Below are 23,146 nucleotides of genomic sequence, written 5' to 3' on the forward strand. Positions count from 1 at the left end.
ATCTCTTGTGAAAGGTAAGAGAGTCCAATTTGCTGGACATTGTTGTAGAGCTGAAAAAGAGGTAATTTCTACTCTTCTCCTCTGGAAGCCATCTACTTGCAATACCAGAGGGTGCACACTCTCCTACCCTGATGTAATCTCCAGGGATACAGGCATCCAGCAACAGGACCTCCGTAATGCCATGATGGACCGTGAAGTCTGGTGTAGCATGGTAAATTCCATTGTCTCGACCACGGTCGAACAATGATGATGATGATGCACATACATATATACATACATACGTACGTACATACATACATACATACATACATACATACATACATACATATAGACATACATACATACATACATACATATATACATACATACATGCATACATACATACATACATACATACATACATACAGGCATACATACATACATACATACGTACATACATACACATACATACGTACATACATACACATACATACATACATACATACAAACCTACACACACACATATGCAAATGTACATAATGTTTTAGTATAAAGATAACTTACTGGAACACCTCGGTCACCAGGTTTGCCAATTTCTCCTCGTTCTCCTTTGTCACCCTGAAAAACAGAGAAACTTCATTAGTCAACTGTTTGTGTTAGTGGTCAGTGCAAATATATTTCATATATAAATAAAACCATTCTAGTCACGGCTACATGATGTACATGGGCAATGTAAGAGTATTTCAAAATAAATAGAGATATCTAATATGAATTAAAAAGAATGGGTCATTTGAGTGTTAAATATCTTGACCATTGGCATACACCAGTGTTGTTGATTAGTTATGAATCACCAATCTGGTCATTGGTCAAGCATTCACTCATCAATTGTTCTATTATATTAGGTTGAGACAATGGATGCCTCTCACTTGCAGCACTTTCTCAATATGCCAGAAAACTTGTTTCATGAGAGAGGGAACAGTCAGTGTACTTATATCAACTTAATGGGATTTGAAGAATACTTGGACTATCAAATTGATTTAATAGCCCCAGTATTTGATATTTTATTAGTTCTTGAAGGATGTAGAGTAAAGTTAAGATGAGTGTGATTGGAAATAATAATTTTAATGGTTTAAAATTTTGGCCCAAGGTCAGCAAATTTAGCGGGAAGTGGTAAGTTGATTTCATCAATCCCAAAACCCTGAAAAGATGAAAAGCAAAGTTGACCCTGGCAGGATTTGAACTCAGGACATAAAGAGTCAGAAGAAATGCTGCTAAGCATTTTGCTGGGTGTACTAATCATAATTACTATTATTATCATAATTATTATTGTAGTTGTTGTTTAACACCGCAACTCAGTTGGAGAGTGTAATAAGATATCAGCTGTCCACAACAAGTGAACTAAGGTAACACTCTTCATTCGGATTTTGAGAACTTTGCAGAAAATTCATGCAGTCCCAAACAACACAGTTTTCTGTACATGAACTATCTTCACATTTACCCTGACTTTTTCAATTCACTTTGTGATCTTGGTACTTATAAGGCTCCTGTAGCAACAGGTATAATACATTCATTATTATTATTATCATCATCATCATTATTATTATTATTATTATTATTATTATTATTATTATTATTATTATTATTATATGTTTGACTTTTGCTTTATATTTGTACAAGTTGGTTCCAAGTCTCACTCAGAGACCTCAAGAGACAACAGGTTGGAAATTCATGTTGGTGTTATGACAACATGAACAGCTGACACCGTAGTACATCTGCAGGATTAGAAACTGTGCAAAGGCAATAATAATAATAATAATAATAATAATAATAATAATGATAATGATAATAATAGTTCTTTCTACTTTGGCACAAGGCCAGCAATTTCAGGTAGAAGGGTTACTCAATTACATCAACCCCAGTGCTCAATTGGTTTTCATTTAATCAACTTTGAATGAATGAAAGGCTAAGTCAACCTCAGTGGGAAAATGAACTCAGACCATAAAGATAGATGAAATGGCCAGCTCACCACTTTAAATAAAAATAATGATAATAATAATACAACTTATAACTAATTAAAAAAATACAGCACTTCATACTTACTGTGGGTCCGCGTGGACCAGGGATACCTGGCTCTCCAGATTTGCCATCTTTGCCCTGAAATAACAAAGAAATAATAGAAATTAGGTGTTTGGAATTAGAAGAGAGATGAAGCAGGTACTTTTTGTTTTTTGTTTCATTCAATCAAGTTGAAAGGCATGCCTTTTTTTTATTTTTCAGGGCATCTCGAAGACTAAGAGATGAAGGAAAGTCTCCTCAAATTGGAAACTGGCATGAAGTTTTGCAATAGGGTGGACTCTGCTAACAGCATACAAAAACCTGATGGTTCTAAAGGTCCTAATTCAAAATTTATTTCCACTACTCAGTATAAAACACACAGGTACACACTCAGATACGTGCTTTCACTCATTCTCACTTTTGTTTATTAATGGTCTTATCTCAATCCTAAAATCTAAATTCTTCACACAGATATACAATATACACAAACATACACATACATACATGCATGCACACATACACACACATAATACTTACATACATGCGTGCTTACACAAACATACGTACATATTCCTTATTCACATCAGAATAACTAGAGAAACATAGCAATACAAGAAATATACTTACAGGTGGACCTGGTAAACCTCTGTCACCAGGGAATCCAGGGGCTCCTGAAGGTCCAACAGGGCCATCAGGTCCAGGGTTTCCAGGGGGTCCCTAAAAGACAAAAATAAAGTAAGATAAGTCACTAAGTCAAACACTGAAAAGGCACTGGGCTCACCACCCATATTATTAAGGCTCTCATGAAATTACATTTTATATTTTCTACTAAATATACATAATAAATCATATCTTAAACTGGAGGGTTACTCTTTGTATGAAGGGTTAATTTGGAAGTATATGTTTGCCACCATGGATAATATCAGAAAATATTGTATCTCATACATACAGGAATTATGATTTAACTTTTACCAAGTTTTTGGCGCTTATACAAAATGATGAAATGAACACTAATTAAAAAAAAAAATTTATTACTTAGATCAAAATTAAATAAAACAAATATCTCATTTGCATATTTTCAATATATATATATATATATATATTATATATATATATATATAATATATATATATATATATAACTAATGTAAGATAAAATTTTTTCGGCAAAAAATTTTTATCAATGGCCAGCATATCAAAAAATACCTTTAAAGGTTAAATTTATAAATATTTTACAAAATAAGGGCAACAGAAAAATTCTAAGGCCAAATATGCCGAAAAAAAGACAAAATTTCACTTATATCTCACGTATTTATCGCTGAAGAGGGGAAAATTCTTATGAATTAACCCCGAAATTGGGACCAATAAGGTAATAACGGATTTTTTAGAAATTTCTATCGGTTTGTTTCGAGACGCATAAATTATAATGGTTATTGATAATTTTTGTCTTTTTTTCGGCATATTTGGCATTAGAATTTTTCTTTTGCCCTTATTTTGTAAATTATATATATATATATTATATATATATATATATATACTTATATATATATATACATAATAGAAATATTAAAATTACTAAGTCTCTCTAAAAGAGATTACGACAGCGTTACTGGAAATTAATAGTTATCGCCATACTAATATGGCAATCTTATAAATATAAGACTAAAGCTGTCGATGATTAGCTCCAAGAGGCCATCGCCTCAAGCTAGCTATTTGACACACAATCTGCGTCCTTATAGACTTTATATATATATATGTGTGTGTGTGTGTATATATATAGGTTATGAGAGGTAATGGTGTCATTGAGACCCAAAGGTGTCAGGTAAGGCTGAATAAGTGCTATAGCTGGACCGCAGTTAAGTTCCAGGTTCACTGATTATGCAAATAAGGGGTTCAACGTTGGTCATATGTCAGCGTGTGTATATAAAAATTTTAATTTTGTTATGAGATAAAAAACCAAGGCTGTGTAGATTCTAAACCAATTATAGATAGAAAGTCTTACAGCTGTTTCCAGGATATTTATTATATCCTCTCATCGGAGAGGATGGTTAAGAAAAAGTTAATTTAGATAAGATATAAAATAGATGTGAGGTGGAGAATAGTATACATATAATATTCCAATACCTTATGAGTAAAATCTAATAGAATTTAAAATTGGTTATTCCAAGTGTAGAGTTTATGCACAGTGTTATTGAATATAGGTTGTGATTAAAGCGACCTTTTAGGCAGAATGGTATACATATAATATTCCAATACCTTATGATATTATTTTCTTAAATTTTATCAACATAATTGCAATCACGTTAAGTAAAGACCCATCTCTGTGAAAATGCAACTCCTTCTTTAACTACTCTGTCATTTACTCCCTCTTCTACTCCTTCTTTGTCTATGATTTTCTCTCTCTTTTACTTTGTGTAGCATTCCTTTACTCATTACCAATTTTTCTCCATGGTAATTACAGTGAAAAATATTTTAACGAACCTAAAATTCATTTATCCCTCATTACTGCTTAGCACTGGTACCATTGAATTTGTTCCATCTGGGTGGTCCACAAGTGCAATTCAGTCACTAATGTTGATTGTTTTAAGATAAAATTACAGCTTTAAAAATCTACTCAACTTATCTTTCTTTGGTATCTCCTACTAAAGACAACTAAAGAGCCAGAAACACATCTGAGAATCCACTAGGGGAAGATACTGAGTAGATATGGTGTTTTAACACCGTTTACCATAAGTAAGAATTTTTTCTTTATGATAATGGCAATGAAATCGCCTTTAGCAGCTGAAATATGCCACAAACATATTTCAACTAATCTAAGGTTTCTTTATTTCTCTTCACTACTTAGTACAGGTACCATTGCATGATTTCTTAATATCATCATCATCATCGTTTAACATCTGTTTTCCATGCTAGCAGGGGTTGGACAGTTTAACCAGGTTCTGGGAAGCCAAGAGGCTGCGCCAGACTCCAGTCTGATCTGGCAGTGCTTCTACAGCTGGATGCTCTTCCTAATGCCAACCACTCCATGAGTGTAGTGGGTGCTTTTTACGTGCCACCAGCACAGGGGCCAGAGGAGGCTGGCAAACGGCCATGATCAGTTGGTGCTTTTTATGTGTCACCGACATGGATGCCAGTCAGGCACATATATATAAACTTTTAGTTAATTATGTTCATGTGATATACCATTTTGAAGAGCAGATCTTGATCTTTTGATTTATACCAATAGATTTGATTTGGTTCTGGCACTCAAATCAAACATGGAAATCAAAGTGAATTTATGATGTTTCAAATGGAATACAAAGCAGTAAAACCTATTCACAATATCAACAAAGCATTTAGCCTGAGAACTATGAATAAATATATAGCTGAACATTGGTTCCTAAATTTTCATAGTATAAAAAAGAGCCTTGAAGATGTATAAAGTCACAGATGGTCTTCCACAATTGACAACAAGCAACTGAGGCCCAATTCTTTGAAGTGGATTCAAGCAGAACAAACTCAAACAATTGCTGATCATTCAAGACAATTGCTCTATACTGGAGAATCAGAATAGAACTTGAAAAATGTATATTATATATGAGCTGAATGCAGTATAATGTGCACTTCCTTTGTGCAACAAAAATGGTGCATTCCTTGATTTCATTTTTGAATATGAAAAACAATAGATTCTATATGACACCTGGTGGCATTCTGCACAGTGGCTGGACCAAGATGTAATACTAGTACACTTTACAAAATCAAAGTCGCATCAAAAGAAAGTTATCGCCACTGTTTTATAGTTTACAGGTGGAACTGACAAATGCTATTTCTTGAATCCTGGTAGAACCAGTAGAGAAGTATAGTTTGGAAATCAAGAGATTGCACCAAAATGTGACATTCATGTCTTTAATTTATTAACAAGAAAAAAGACCAATTCCTCTCAAGGACAAAATCTGACCATATGTCTCACAGCTTACTGCAGAAATTAAACAAACTGGGCTACAAAACTCTACTTTACTGACTCTCCAGACGCTTGTCTGATGGGAAATAAATGTAAATTAATGATGTGTGTTGAGATGTTTCACAGGGTAAAATGCTCATATCTGCAAGGAAGATAACCTCCAACACAGTATATCGCAATTGTTTTATGAAAGATCAAATGAGAAAATGAGAAAGGGAGAGAGAGAGAGAGAGAGAGAGAGAGAGAGAGAGAGAGAGAGAGAGAGAGAGAGAGAGAGAGAGAGAAAGAGTATAGATGTGTTTGCTAGTTGGTGTTGTGTTTCAAACCTTATCAGTCCTAATTGAGCTGAAAAGTATTGTGTCTGTCACCATGTCATCTTTTTATATATTTAGGACTATAATGTCCCATGTGTGCTTCTGTTTTTATGTTAGTAGTGTTTGGTTTGAGGGAGGTTTGACAGCTATGTTTTGCAGATTGGGAGACCTGCAAGAAATAACTGCCAAATCTCTCTCAATGCCTCATGGTATATTTAGCTGTTATCATATATGTATTCATCAACAAAGCAATACTTACAGCTTCTCCAGGGGTTCCAGCATCTCCAGGTAGACCAGTATCTCCAGGTGGGCCCTATAGAATAAGATGTAAATGATCATGAGTATTATACAAACTGATTATAATTATGATGGCGAAAATGATAAAAAAATATATTACTGTTGTTATGGGTAGTGAAGGAAGCCTTCATAAACAACAAAATATAATATTCCTAAGTGCCATGACATGATTCATCATGTAAACTTACAGGGTCAGATGGTCCCTATAGAAGACCTTTCAGTTATCATACAGTAATTCAAGGAATATATCTTTATATATAAAAGTGAGGTTGTGTGCTGTCTGTCTCCTACGATTTAGATTCCTAACTACTCCCACATTTTGCGGTGCATTTAACCAAAACCGGGTATCTTATAGTCGTGATTCATATCGAGCCCTTCTGGGTATTAGCGCACGTCTACGATGAGTCTATGATTTAAAAAAAAATTTACCATCAATTTTTCCCATTTTTAATGCATTTTTGACATATATAAGGGAAGTAACTCTCTAAAAATTTATTATTAAATCTCAGAACGTAAAAAGCTACAGTAACACCCCCCCTTTGTGGTTAACCATATTGAGAATGCTATTATACTTTACATCTCTAAAAATGCTTATATAGTTATTTCCCTTACAAACCCGAGCAACGCCGGGCGATACTGCTAGTATATATATATATATATATAACAGATCAGGATTCTGGTAAATCAAACACTTAAATGGTGAAACATCATATTGGGTCGAAGAACAAAATGTGTACACAACAAAAATAGTGGAATACAGGCAGAAATAGTGGAAGTACAGGCAGAAAGGTATTCATGTTATGTATATGATTAACTTTACCTGACTGAGAATATCAACAGCCCTGAGGCTAATCAGGAAATGCACATTGCACTAAATGTACGTTTCATAATATACATGAGTCTTATGACCAGTAATGGTCATAGAATCATTGAAGGTGCACAAACTGTTGGCTTTTAAATGTTTTTGAATGTTATGATTCCTGTATTTTCACCTGAGGAAAACGGTTTTTTACAAATGATATAATTAACCAATTAAAAATTCATTGGAAATAGCTGTAGTGGACTGACACATTGTCTATCTGTTGTTTTATATATATATATAATATATAAATAAATAAATAAATATATATATATATATATATATATATATATATATATATATATATATATATATATATATATATATATATAAATGGAGTTAAACGCAGGTGTTATACAAATTCTTTTACTCCCGACACATGTTTCGAAGATATCATTGGTATTATTCCAAAGGAATAAAATGGTGTAAAACAATGTAGTTTTTTCTTCAAATGAAGAAATGAAACTCGTCAATAAGACATTTGAACAGAAAATGATGGACATGTATAGTGATTAACTGAACGCTATTAAGTTTGTTTAAAAAAAATGTTATAGGATATAACATCAAAGGTAGCCTATAGAAAGAGGAGGGATAAAGGAAAGAAAAATTAAATAAATGAGAAATATATAACTATATGTATATTAATTAAAACCATACAGACTTAGAAAAAGATATATCTAGTGAATGTGAAATGTAAGAAGAAAATTAATGCTTAAATTATATATAACGATAGATATCACTTATATGAACTAAAGGTGTGATTCTGCCAATGTTTACATCGTTATGCATGCTCTATAACCGTGTTTAACTCCATTTATTTATTTATGTATATTATAAAAAATATTTCACGTTATCCTGAAGTTTCTACCTTTAAAAACAAGGAGTTACTATGTATGTATATAAGTGTGTATGATAAATTTCTACTTACAAGATTTCCAGGTGGTCCAGGATCTCCTGGTGGTCCGACATCTCCAGGTGGGCCCTACAAAAATATATGGAAAGAACATGTCATTATTAACATATAAATCATACAGGTCATTTGTCATTTTTACAGCAGATATTCATAACCCTATAGCAGTATATATAAACAAATAGCACACGACCTATCAAGTTGGTGTATATGTGATAATCCAAGATAGTAATTTCTATGTAGGTGTTGATGCACTGCATTCTGTCATTGTCTGACTTCACTGCAGTCTGCCTACTGTTTTCATTAAATGAGCAAAAACATTTAATTACATTTTAATTACATTAAGTCTATTCCTGTAATGAGGAGAAGAAAGCATAAGATGAAATACAGGGGTAACAACTCTAAAATCTCAGGTATTTAAAACCGGTTGATAATTATGAAAATTTGGTAAATTGAAATGGTATTACGCTTACAGTCATCATCATCACCATCATCGTCATTTAATGTCCGATTTCCATGCTGGCATGGGTTGGACGGTTTGACTGAGGACTGGCAAGCCAGAAGGCTGTAACACACTTCAATCTGATCTGGCAAGGTTTCTTAACACCAACCACTCTGAGAGTGTAGTGGGTGCTTTTTACATACCACCAGCACCAACTACACTTGAATGGTGCTTTTTATGTGCCACCGGCACAGGAGCCAGTCAGGCAGCGCTGGCAATGACAGATTGGAAAAATAGCCCATGAGCCAACATTAAGTTAGTAAGGACTTTTGGTAAGTGTAGTTTTTAACTCCAAAGAAAAATGTCTTAAGTATGAAAAATATTCTATACAACTACTTCTCCATTCTTCTTACAAACTTAGGCAAACCAGTTAAAAGTAGTATTTTGATTATTGATACTTACAGTTGGACCCATCACACCAACAGGACCAACAGCTCCAGGTGGGCCTGGTGGACCCTGAAAGGAAAGAAAAAAGAAATTTGAATATTATGATCATCATAAAATATATCTGAACATATTTAAGATACACATATAACATTTATATTGTAGAGTTAGTTTTAATATCAATACTATATTATATCAATACTGTTTTAATATCAATACTGTATTATATCAATACTGTATACTGATACCTATAACCATATAAAACAATGTTCTAATTGTTATTGTTTTGTGAACTCTGACCAATCAAAGGCATTTCAGGCATGACACCAACTCATCATTTAAGACTATTCAAAGTGTTTCTCCCTTATTTAAAATGCAAGGATACAATTTGAGGAAGAACTGACTTCTATTTTTAGGAGGTCAATTGACCATGTAGAGGCTTCTTCTATGGCTTAATATTATAATTAGTTTAAGATGCAATGTGTGATATTCATTACTGAATGAGATCTGTAGCTTGATAATTGAAATTTCCTGGTTGTTTCATACCATTCTGTTTTAATTCTGATTGAGCTTTGCAAAATAGCAAACTGTCATTTAAACATACCCTGTACTCATTTAATATGGGTTTTTGTTATTTACTATTTGTCTGTTTTTCATATAATCATTTATTTATTTTGTGCAATTATTCTATGTAACATTAAAATTTTTAATGTCTTAACATTAAGACATTTTATTGTTATTTCCCTCACATTTTCAAGTACATTTTATGTTTTTATTGAATGTCTGAATGGGCATACAAGGTGGCAGAATCATTACTGCACAGACAAAATGCTTTGTGGCTTTTATTTCAACTTTGATGTTCTGAGATCAAATTCTGCTGGGATGAACTTTGCCTTTCATTCTTTTGGGATTGGTAAAACAGGTCCAAGTTGAGCTCTTGGGTTGATTTAATTGATTTGTCCCTTCTCCCAAAATTTCTTGCTTTGTGCCAAAATTTGAAATCATTATTATATTATTATTATTATTATTATTATTATTATTGAGTGAGAGAGCAGGGCATGCCTTCAAAGTGAGGGTAAAATATACGAAGCCCAGTATACTCATCATGACTACTCATCTGATAAGGGTACACCCAGGCACATGCATCACAACCATATGTGCACAACATGGTGATCTCATATCAAGATAAACATTCATTTTGAGCTAACTATGGACATTTTGATATAATGTGAGCTACAGTCTTATCTGCACCATTGCACATTATTATTGCTGTTATTGTTGTTGTTATTAATATCAGCTTGGCTGACCTTAGCATACTTCAACAAATGTTTTGTTCCTGAATTCCATAGATATGTACAGTTGGTCTTGTCTAGTTCTTCAATGCCACGCAGCAGTATCTATCACTGAAGAGGCACAACCATGCCAAAACGCTGGTGTCTGATAGTCTGTTGATATCTCTGGAATTCTCAGTTACTTTTGCAGGTGTATGTTCTGATGTGATGGGAGTCATTTCATTTTGTTTCAGAGTCAATAGATTAACTATCAGTCAGGCACTGATACTCTCATAATCTAATCTCTCTATATATAAAGCTGAAGTTGTCTGTGTATGGCAGGTTTGGTTGCCTTCATCTAACACTATCTCCTCCAAGACCCTACAGTGCAAGTTGACCGAAATTGAGAGTATGATAGAAGAAGGCTTGCTCTTCCTTCCATAGAACAAAAAATTCAAATCGGACCATGTTAACACCAAAAATTATTTACATCAAAAAGGTGCTTTTTTTTTATATGAAAATCCCTATTTTTTACGAATTTTTGACTGCTGTGTTGCCATTTTACGGTGTATTTCAACCAGAAAAATGTTCACTTAAAGAGAATAACAAGCTACATAATGCAAAATTTTTACTTTTCAAAAATTCCAATTCTAAAGGGTCAAAACAAACCCGAGCAATGCCGGGCGATACTGCTAGTACATACATAATCTAAAGAGAGATGTTATTCTCTGAAGGCAAAATCCAACACAGCCATGTTTATATTGATGTCTGCTTGAATGTGATAAGAATGAATATACCCATCTCATTCTCATCCTCATCATTATTATAATTACTCAAAAGCAATTACATACTAATTTAATTAGCAGAGATAGTATCCTGAGGTTTGAATCATTCTGAAGACTCCTACAGAGTACAGGACAGGTTGACATTATGTTTCAATTCCAATATCCTTCAGCCTCAAAGGTAGCAGTTTGGCTGCTGAACCTAGGGCACCAGTCACCACAAAAGCAGTCTTCACTCTGGAATTATGAGATTATTAGACAAAATACCTTGTGGCATTTAGTTACGACTCTTTACATTCTGAGTTCTAATCTCAGTCAGGTCATTTTCACCTTTCATCCCTTGAGGGTCAATAAAATAAAGTACCAGTCAAGTACTGGGGTTGATAGGTTGGCTGTTGCATAAGATTTGAGATCTTATGTGTATGTATGAAACCATTATCATCATCATCGTGATTATTATTATTATTTCAAATTTAATATGATGGAATTTAGATGAGACTATTCTTGGATAAGAAGTCACCACCTATGACCTCAGCCATCCAAAGACTTTCAAATGATTTTTGCTGTTCCTAACAATCAAGAGCCAGTTGCATGTATTCTATGTGCTTCTGCCAGCCAATCTTTTCTGTCCACTCCTTTTGCTTTCTTGCCGTCATTCCTATGGTTCCAATGACAATTGGTACAACCTTTCTTTTACTGCAACCCTACAGTCTGCTTATCTCTTTCTTCAGGTCCTGGTATATATCTCCCTTGTAGATTTCTTTTCATTTTATTCTTGTATCAAATGGACAGGCCAAATCAATTAATTAACAAGATATCTGGTCTGTTATACTCTGGGACATGATCTGTTTGGATAGGAAAGTCCTAAAGAAGTTTAACCTCATCATTCTCAGTCACTTTTGCAGGTGCATGTCCACACCACTTGTCTTCTTCTTCTTCTTCTTCTTCTTCTTCTTCTTCTTCTTCTTCTTCTTCTTCTTCTCCTCTTCTTCTTCTTCTTCTTCTTCTTCTTCTTCTTCTTCTTTCTTCTTCTTCTTCTTCTTCTTCTTCTTCTTCTTCCTTCTTCTTCTTCTTCCTCTTCTTCTTCTTCTTCTTCTTCTTCTTCTTATTCTTCTTCTCTTTTCTTCTTCTTCTTCTTCTTCTTCTTCTTCTTCTTCTTCTTATTATTATTATTATTATTATTATTATTATTATTATTATTATTATTATTATTATTATTATTATCATTATCATTATTATTATTATTATTATTATTATATTATTATTATTATTATCATTATTATGGTGGCTAGCTAACAGAATAGTTAGCATGCTGGGTGAAATGTTTAGTGGTATTTTGTCTATTGTTATGTATGCTCTGAGTTCAAATTCCGCCAAGGTCAACTTTTCCTTTCATCCTTTCAGGGTTGATAACCTAAGTACCAGTAAAAAACACTGGGGTTGATGTAATCATCTAGTCTCCTCCCACCAAATTTCAGGCTTTTTGCCTTGAGTAGAAAGGATTATGTTTATTATTGTTGTTGTTGTTATACGATCAATTCCCACTGAGAGTAATTTTGATTTTCATTTTGTTTCATAGCCAATGGTTTAACTATCAGTCAGGCATAAGTGCAGATACAATCTGTAGATACAATCAAGCTATCAAAATTGTGAGGCCTTCTTGCGTTCTGATTCTGAATCCCACCAAGATCAACTTTGCCTTCCGTCCTTTTGAAGTTGATAGAGTACCAGTCATATACTGAGGTCTGTATAATCTAGTGTTCCTCTCCTCAAATTTCTGGTCTTGGACTTCTGTTAGAAATTGACATTACTATTACAATGAAAATAGACAAACATGTAAAGGACATGTCTTTAGAAGTTGAATTATGGCCCAAACATTTGAACTAACTTGAAGTTTGTCAATTATTATTATGTTTATCACTGTTGGGTTGCTGAAGACTGGATATTTAGATTTGCTTGTATGTTTTCAGTGATAACATTTATTAGTACTTTCCAGTCCAATGTTTACAAAATAAATTTCAACACTTGAGGATAATTAGTCGGCACATATATACTTCAAACAAAAACAAGTCCTTTTCCATCATTTTCTAGCATGTAACATCTGTTGCAAATGAGAGGTGTAAACCAACTGGGTTGTGATAGTTCTAAATATTTGAACTTAGTTATCTTATTGTTCTTGATTTAATTTCATTGACAGTTTATATAATGGTCCTGTTTAGAATTAATAATTTATAAAAGAAGTGTTAGACTCAACTTACGATTTCTCCTCTTTCGCCTGGGAATCCTATGGAACCATCTTTGCCTGGATGACCCTAGAATGGGAAATATGAGAAAATGATTATAAATCAATGAATAGACAAAAGATTAAACACAATTAATACTTTGAAATCAAAGTCTACAAATTTTTCAGCACTAAAGAAGTTGAACATGAATGAAGAGTGGGTCAAAATTCAAAATTACTTATAGAGATAATAAAGTAAATTAAGCAACATTTTGGAGGTAATGTTGATTGATACTAACTCTTTTACTCTTTTACTTGTTTTAATCATTTGACTGCGACCATATATATATATATACATAATCCAGAAACATGATGTTCGCAGATAACCGCCAGACTTCGTTTTCGTTATCTATTCCTTCTGTTTTGCATATGTGAATTGCAGGGTTTGTCGTGTGTGGAGCCCCACTTGTGGAAAATAGAAATAAGCATTCTTGACTGCTATTTCTACTTTTTCGGTATGCAGTCAAGCAACCTGTTGCCTGTCCCTTTTTTTCTTATATACAATATATATACTGAACTTTACAGAAGTTCCTACCGTTAATCGGCTATATTTACATACCGAATTCTACCAGTAAATAATTGTGGTCTTTTTTTAAAAACCATTATAGAAATTATTTACTCTTCTTCTTCTTATATATATATATATATATATATATATATATATATATATATATATTATATATATATACATATACATATATATATATATATATATCTGTGTGTGTGTATGTGTTTGTGTAATATTAATTTTGTCTAATTAGTGAATGTTGTTCGAAATGCAAGTAATGATATAATTATACTAACAGAGGGTCCAGTTGGTCCGGGTGGTCCATTAGGGCCTGGAATTCCTTGAATACCTTGTTCTCCTTGGAATCCTGGTGGACCAGGTTGACCGTCATCTCCTTTAGGACCAGTAGGTCCAGGAATACCTCTGGCACCTCTCTCTCCTCGTTGTCCCTGTCAACAATGAAAATTTGCCAAAATTTTAATCATTTGAACTTTTTTATTAAATGCAATACAGGAGCATTGATTATAAAACAAGGATAATAAATATTAGACAATCTTAAAGAATGTTAGATAGATAGTATTAAATACTAAATTGGGACATCAGATATTAGCTAGATAGTATTAGATATTATATGGAGATATTGATATTAAATATATTTTAAATAGGAATATCAAACATTATGTAGTAATATTAAATAATGATATTCTATAAGGATGTTAAATCATTATATCTGCCTTGATAGGTTCATGTGCGCTTTTGGATTTTTGAATTGCTTAGTAGTTTGAGAATAAAGGCTTTTCCTTGAATGTGATTCTAATCCAATACAAAGTTAAGCCCAACTGCAGCAAACACTCATTTTTATCTGATTGGACTGGAGCAACATGACACAAGGCATCTTGCTCAAGAGTATAATGTACCTTCTTGTCTGTAAATCAGTCTTCTGAGTTGACAATCATGAACCCATCATTCTAATCCTTAGCTCATGTGACTACACAAATTAATATGTAGCAATAACAAATATATTTAACATTAAATAGAAACATTTAATATTAAACCAACATGTTAGATATTCAAAGGAATATTCAGTATTATGTTAGGATATTCAACAGTATGCAGAAATATTAAGTATTAAATAGGAATATTAAATTCTATAAGTAAACATTGTGAATAGGTTTATATGGAGTTGACTGCAGCATGGGAGATGATAATGGAGAAAGCAAGGGAGAGAAGAATGTTGAAAAGTGTGCAGAGGTTTTGAAAGGGTGCTAAGAAATGAATGGAGGGAAGAGCTGTGCTTGATGGAGTTAGAGTGCTAGGCTTGCTGTCAGGAAGTGGATTCGCGCTTTGGGTGTGGTTAGATGTGAGATGAAAGAGTAAGTGAGGTAGAGTTATGGGGCGCGCAGAAATTTGCAAGCAGCTCTGGAGGAGGTACTGCACAGGGCATCTGAATGCAGTACCAGCCAGCAAGACAGAGATGTACAGTAGTTAAATGGCCAAAACATCGATGAGATCTGATATACTGCCAATGATCCTCCGGTGTTGGCAGTGAGGGAGTTCGCTGTTAATATTTTATTGATAATTCATAAAAATATTAAATAATACAGAGAAATATTAGTTATTACATATGGATATTAAATATTACATGGGAATATTAAATATTACAATGGAATATTAATATTGATGTAAATATTAGACAGATATACTAAATATTACATAAGGTCATTAAATATTAGATTGGGATGTTAAATATTACATGGAGACATTAATTATTACAAAAATTTAACAATGCAGTTTTCATCTTTATAAGATAATTATTCTACTAATTAGCATTACAAGATGACTTAAATGCTATATATATAAACATTATATACATTAATCTCCCATATAGTAATGTGCCCCATCATGTTGATTCAATGTTTTTCATGAGAAATAAACCCATAAATCAATTTAAAAGAGTTAACTGCTAAGATTTTTAAAGCAAAATAGTATTCAGTATTGTAAGCATATATCTGAGAGGAAAATACATGAGGATTCGTTTTTGTATTTTTTTTTTTTTGTTATTCTCTTAGTTCTAACCAATTGGCTGTGGCATAATAATAAATAATTAAAAACAAAGTTTAAATAGATTAAATATTACTTACATTTGGTCCACGCTCACCTCTCTCTCCAGGTGGTCCAAGCAAACCCTGTAAAAGATAACAAAAATAACAGAATAAATGCTTGGAAATGGAAGTCCTTATATGGTAATATCTCAATTCAAAATATTAGTTCATTCAAACTACTCAAAATACCATATGACTCATAATGCTACAATATTTTGCTTTATGTCTGTGTATATGTAAAATACTATACAGTTTTACATAGTTACCAATTTATGTATAAAAAACTACTATTGAATCCAATACTTACTTATGTATGCTGATAGCTGTACAAAATTATATACAAGCATACATACATTTATACATACATACATACATGCATTGTAGTTGCAACTCAGTTCCAAACATTACCAATAATCGATTATTCTCTTCAAGCAGCACAGATGTTGCTTTTCAGCCCTGCTAGGAACCTACACTCTTTTGTACAGTTGCAGAGATGATGGGCACCTCTTACAGCAAGTGTTCAGTGAGTTACTAACCACACTGATTTACATCTTTATTCCATCATGGAATTTTGCATTGAGTGGGTTACCTTTTTTGGCTACAATCATTGTTAGTATGAAACACATAATAGCGAGACCTCTAGTCTTTGTTTTGACACTTTTCTAAGAGAAGGAAAATTTTGATGTGACATACATACATACATATCATACAACACACACACATCTTCATAAGCATTATCCTGTTCCATTTATTTTTCCAAGCTTGTGAGGTTTGTCTGAGACTCTTTCAACAGTGTGTTTTGCCATTTGTTACTGCCTTTTTTCAGTTCCTTCTGCAGATCAGCACTTCTTACCATTTCTTTTTGGAATTCCTCTGAAGGTTCCTTCCAATTTAGATTGCTTGGCTTTTCTTCATGCAAATGTTATCTTCCATACACACATCCAAACCAACTCAGTTTTCTCTCTTGAAAAGGAAGTATTACCTTTGGCCTTGTAGCAGTTTATGATGATACACCTAGACCAGTCTTTGGGATTAATCCTTTCTACTGTAGGCTCAAGGCCTGAAATTTTGAGGGAGGGAGCCAGTCAGTTAGATTGACCCCAGTATGCAACTGGTACTTAATTCATCGACCCCAAAATGATGAGAGGCAAAGTCGATCTCGGTGGAATTTGAACTTAGAACGTAAAGACAGATGAAATATGCTAAGCATTTCACCTGGTGTGCTAACAATTCTGCCAGCTCACCTCCTTAGTCTTTGGGAATAATGCCATCATTTGCTACCTTGTTAACTATACAAATGACTGGTTCACGTCCTTCTTCACTGGATATTTCAGTGTAAAATTATATTAAAGGTTATAAGCACTAAATTGGGATAGAAAAATAAGGCAACAGTGGGTCTGTTACCATGTTTTTGCCTTAAACTGATACTTATGCTGTTCAATATCATTCAATATCATGTAACATTATCCTTTTGATTTGTTTAGTTAAAATTATTAAACCACTGTAAAGAATGTTTAGAGAAAATACAATAATATCAAATGAAATATAATAATAATATTGAAAAAAAAAAAATAATAATGAAATAAATTTTCAACTTACACCCTTTCCTTTGCTGCCTCGTTTTCCTCGTCTTCCAACCACACCACGCTCACCCTGAAATACAGAAATGTTTAGAGTGAAATTATTGATAATAGAGATAGATGGTAATATTGGTGTTGCAAAAAAACACTCCAATTATGGCCATCACATTTCATTTCCAGATATACTATATGTGAGATATACTATATATATATATAAACATATATATATAAACATAACGTCACAAGAAATTTGAAAAGCTAAATGCGAAACCGGTCTTTCTTTAAAAATTATGTCATTATAAAGGAAAAAAAATTTGTTTAAAAAATTTTCTAATATTCTTCAGACATATTGACGCAAATATATATATTTTTTAACATTTAAGCCTTCTGTCGTTTTTTCACTCTTTACTATTTTATATATATATATAATATATATAGATATATATATATATATATAATTTATATATAATAAAAGCTCAATAGGGTCTTTTCGTCCCTTTAAATAATTAAAGCTTTTTCACAATAAAATTAATTTCTAATAAATAAAATAGAAACAGTTAAATTCTCGTCAAACCATTCATTCTAGCCCCAATTTATAAGGCAAATTATTATGCTACCTATGTACAGTTATAATACCGCAGCTGTTAAATATTAATCACCGAGCAGGCTCAACTCAGTGTACATGTGACCCCCTTTGTGCTATGGCTGTTAATACAAAGGAGGTAACTATCTCTTCACAACTACAAGGCAGGATTAAAAATTTGAATTTGAAATTAAGGAATATGAAGAAGAAACATAAAGTTCACATATAATATTTTATTTTTGCTTTATCTGTTATGAAATTTTTATAATTCCTTATTGTAAAATGGTAAGTTGTGATCAGAGGGGTATTTGTATTTCCTAGTAGATTGAGCAATTATATAGAGGCTCTATCATTGAATTCTTAACTAAGATGGATTATTTAGGAAGTGAAGTTTAGTTTTGGCCTACTTTACAGTAAGTGGTTAGTGTATTGGTCTGACTCCATGCTAAGGAGGTGGAGTGGAAGTTGAAGGCTGTCAAAAGTCAACTAGAGTCAGCGACAGTAGAAGTTAAATGAATGTGAATGGAAAGATGAGATATTTCTCTCTCATGCTTGACAGGAATAACAAACAAGGGAACAGTAAGAGAATTTCAATGAGAGCAAGTAACAAAACAGAGTAGCTGGTACATTTGACAACAGTATTTTCATTATCAGAAAATACAGCTGTAAAGTATGGTTCAGAGAGGATAACACTAGTTATTTCCATATATAATATATATAATATATATATATATATATACATATATAATATATATATTATATATATTATATATATATTATATATATATATATGTATATATAATATATATATATATATATATATATATATATATATATATATATATATATATTATATATATATATATATATATATATATATATATAATATATATATATATATATATTTAATATATATTATATATATATATATATATATATAATATATATATATAGTATTATATATATATATATATTATATATATATATATATATAGATAGATAGATAGATAGATAGATATAGAGATAGATAATATGCATGTATGTATATATTTCTTTATTGCCTACAGGGAGCTAAACACAGAGGGGAAAAACAAAAGGGAATAAATCAATTACATCGACCCCAGTGCGTAACTGGTACTTATTTAATTGACCCCAAAAGGATGAAAGGCAAAGTCGACCTCGGCAAAATTCAAACTCAAAACATAACGCCAGATGAAATACTGCAAAGCATTTTGCCCGGCATGCTAATGATTCTGCCAGCTTGCCTTATATATATAAGGAAATATCCTTCATTTAATGGGACATTTTTTTTAAAACAGTTATTAATATTATGTTATAAGACTTACACAATCTCTGATGATTTGAAAATGTAACCTGCTTATATGGTTCTCATGATATAACAACGTTTATTTTATTATTAATGAAACATGTAAGATGATATACCTAAACAACTAATAAACCAACTCTCCTCTTTTGTTTTTTAGCTTCAGGTCTTGGACCAAGGGAACATGGACCAGAGGCAAGTACACAACTAGTACTCACATTCAGAGATACAATGGGCCTGCCAGAACTGCCTTTAAGTGATACCTGCACAACCACTGCATGGTACCTTAAGAATGAAGGAACTCCATGCGATATTAAATGGAAGATCATAAAGCAGTGAGGGTCATATATAAACAGGAGTGGATGATGCAAGCTTTGCACAGTAAAATGGGCAAGGATCCTTAAAGATTTGTTGCATCCAGAGTCTCTCTTAAATTCATGACACGAGATCTATAGTCCCTGTCCTCATTTCAAATGCTACCTGCTACAGTTGTTGGATGCCCTGTTCATCAATTAGGGCTGTAAAAGTATTTGTAGACCAAAACCAATCTAAGGACAGGAATTCCACATGTCTTAACTTACAATTAAATTTATCTTCCAATATTTTAGGGTCATAATTTCAATATCTTTTGTCTAGATTAATAGAGTCAGTCTCCTTGTTTAAAAAAAGAATTGATTTCTTTTATACATACCTTTTCTCCAGGTGGGCCTGGGTATCCTGGGAAGCCAGGGATTCCGATGCGTCCCTATATGATTTAATAGAAAATAAAAAAAATTTAGTTAACATGGTTAACAGATAAACAATGTAAGTGTTAATTTTTATGGGTAATAGAAATCAGTCAACTTATCAAAAGAATGGGTTTGGGATCACATGATGTACTTAAACTTTTTGAAGTACACTTGTGGGTAACATAGGGAAACAGAATTGATTTAACTTGGGAGCTGAATTTGAACAAATATGTATATATATATATCATTGTCATCGTTTTAACATTCACTTTTCCATGCTTGCATGGGTTGGATGGCAGATCTTTTACAGCTTGATACTGTTTCCTAATATGGTAATATTTCCACATGTGCAGACATGATTTTGCTGAATATTGGAAATATGTACATTATGTGATGTCAAGACAAAGAGACACAAACACATACATACATACATACATACATACATACATACATACATACATACATACATACATACATACATACATACATACATATATATATTTACACACACACACATAAAGTGTAGTTGGGTGGTTGTAAGTCCTCAGGCAGCTCCTGTACATGTGAACCTTTTTTTCAGCACACTCTATATAATCTGGAAGGGTCAACAATATTAAGTAGATTACTGAAGTTTTGGCTAACATGTCTAGACTTGGGATGAATACTGGCGTGGTTTCCCATTGCCTTCTCCAGGCAGGTGGGATCTGAACTAAGAATGTGTAGAGAGCTGGAAAATATAACATAAAGCTTCTATCAACATGCCAATGATTCTGTTGCCCTCCCACTTGCAAAACATCAATAGGAGTAAACGAGGTACGTTTTGCTTGACTGAAAGAGCAAGAATCCTGAAAAATCTCACTTGACTTGGAAAACTTTTTAACTTTAAAAAAGAGGTGTTTAGCCAGTGACCTCATCTGAGGAAATTCCTATTGGAAGCATGGAATTCCCTGTTTGCCAACTAGGGAACTGCTGTCATCATCAGCCATCTTTGGCCAATCTAAGGGGCATAACTCTGCCTTGCCCTAGGTTTTGCCAGTAGAGTTTTGTTCCAGAATGTTTTTGTTTACAAAATAAATTAACCATAAAGTTTTCCTTCCTCCAGTTGTAGAGAAGTTATGTGCCTCTGGCCATTTGAATCTCATGCATCACCTATACAGCTAAGTGCTTAATAGGTGCAAAAGCAAATCATAACTCTTGTACTGGCTATAACTCACAGCTTCAAAATATATATGTGTGTGTGTGTATATATATATATATATATATAGTCATTTCCCAACCATATAGTTTTGAGTTCAGTTCCACTGTATGGCACGTGGCACATTGGACAATTGCCTTCAGATATAATCTCGAGGCTGGCTAAAACCTAGCTGGGAACTGAAAGAAGCCTTGGGTGTGTGTGTGTCTCCTTGTCTTGACATGACATAATGACAGTTTCCAATTTCCCCCCAAAATAGGTCTGGTCACAAGGAAATACCAGCTTGCTTGGAAACAGGTGAGAGTCGGTGACAGAAAGGACATCTGGCTGTAAAAGAATCTGCCTCAGTAACTTCTATTTGAACCATACATGAGTGGATGATTGGACATTAAAATGAGGATGATGATTATTGTATACATTTATATATATTGGTTTTTTGGTATCTAAAAATATCTTAAGAATTTTCTCTTTGATTAATAACAAAAAAATTGAATATTTTCTATGAAAATAGAAATACTAATAAATCTATTGATAACTCTAATAATGGACCTAATAGTAATTATGATAGAACTAACTGTTGTGATTTAAAGATAAATGATATTTTAATACTTATTTATACAAAATAACTTAGTATATAGATGTAGGGTAGAATCTGAAGGGACAAATTATTTTTACATTGGGTCAACTAAAAATCTCATTAAATGATGTACTGCAAATCATGAATGTACTTTTAGGAACAAGGATAAGTTAAGCAGTACCACTGTAAGTAAATGTATATGGAAGTTGAAGCATAATAATAAATTATATAACCTTAAATGGCAAATACTTAATCATGCTAGATCTTAAGCAACAGTAGGGGTTAGTCAACTAATTATTCCTAGACTAGACAGGATTTAAACTCAGAATGTTACAAGTAAGAATGAGATATTACAAGGTATTTGGTGAGTGCTCTGATTCTACCCAATATGACTAACAGTAATTACTGGTATTAATAGGATTATTTATAATTTTCTTAGACATGTGACAAATGGGGTCTAGTTGCTTTGGCTGCCAGCATCAATTTCTGCTTGAATTGATTTCATATTCATTGTAATGATATACTTTTATAGGCTAATGAATGATGTGAAAATCATTTTCGTTATAAATCAACAAATAAAGAATTATTAGCAATTAAAATTTGAAAATTTTGGGTAATTTTAACCGCTCACAAGCCATAGACACATTCATGCCTGTTTCCAGAGTAACAAGCCAAACATGAGAACTCTTTTGTTAGCAAGAAAGCACATGTGTTGACAAATATATTCTACATGATGCCATGTGTATTAATGCTGTGTTCTGTTGCTTGTGCCCATCTGTTGCTCGTACCCAGGTCATGCGATATGCTAAAAATAACAGCTAAATAAGCCTTAAATCACGACCCCACCCTCCATTAAAAATTTTTTTGCATAATCATATGAATTCCTGTGTGTAGAGTATAAATTCGTCAAAATTTTCTGAAAATTCCGAATTTTAAAAAAGCTATGAGAGGTTATATGTCATACATTAAGCAGAAT

The 23,146-nt window shown here is 32.7% G+C and overlaps 1 protein-coding gene across 1 annotated transcript in view; it reads right to left on the reverse strand.

The window, feature by feature from the left end:
- The window catches only part of LOC115215509 (collagen alpha-1(I) chain), a 201,845-nt gene that overhangs the window by 59,627 nt on the left and 119,072 nt on the right, over nt 1-23,146 (reverse strand). Inside the window, exons 26-36 of the mRNA XM_029784672.2 lie at nt 20,362-20,415; nt 17,783-17,836; nt 16,223-16,267; nt 14,378-14,530; nt 13,551-13,604; nt 9,258-9,311; nt 8,372-8,425; nt 6,547-6,600; nt 2,662-2,751; nt 2,080-2,133; nt 544-597 (exon numbers count right to left, since the gene is read on the reverse strand). Of these exons, the coding sequence (XP_029640532.1) occupies nt 544-597; nt 2,080-2,133; nt 2,662-2,751; nt 6,547-6,600; nt 8,372-8,425; nt 9,258-9,311; nt 13,551-13,604; nt 14,378-14,530; nt 16,223-16,267; nt 17,783-17,836; nt 20,362-20,415 (720 nt within the window). The remainder of the gene's footprint in view (nt 1-543; nt 598-2,079; nt 2,134-2,661; nt 2,752-6,546; nt 6,601-8,371; nt 8,426-9,257; nt 9,312-13,550; nt 13,605-14,377; nt 14,531-16,222; nt 16,268-17,782; nt 17,837-20,361; nt 20,416-23,146) is intronic.

This window comes from Octopus sinensis, linkage group LG9 (genome assembly GCF_006345805.1).
Source record: "Octopus sinensis linkage group LG9, ASM634580v1, whole genome shotgun sequence".
In the NCBI taxonomy this organism is placed as follows: domain Eukaryota; kingdom Metazoa; phylum Mollusca; class Cephalopoda; order Octopoda; family Octopodidae; genus Octopus; species Octopus sinensis.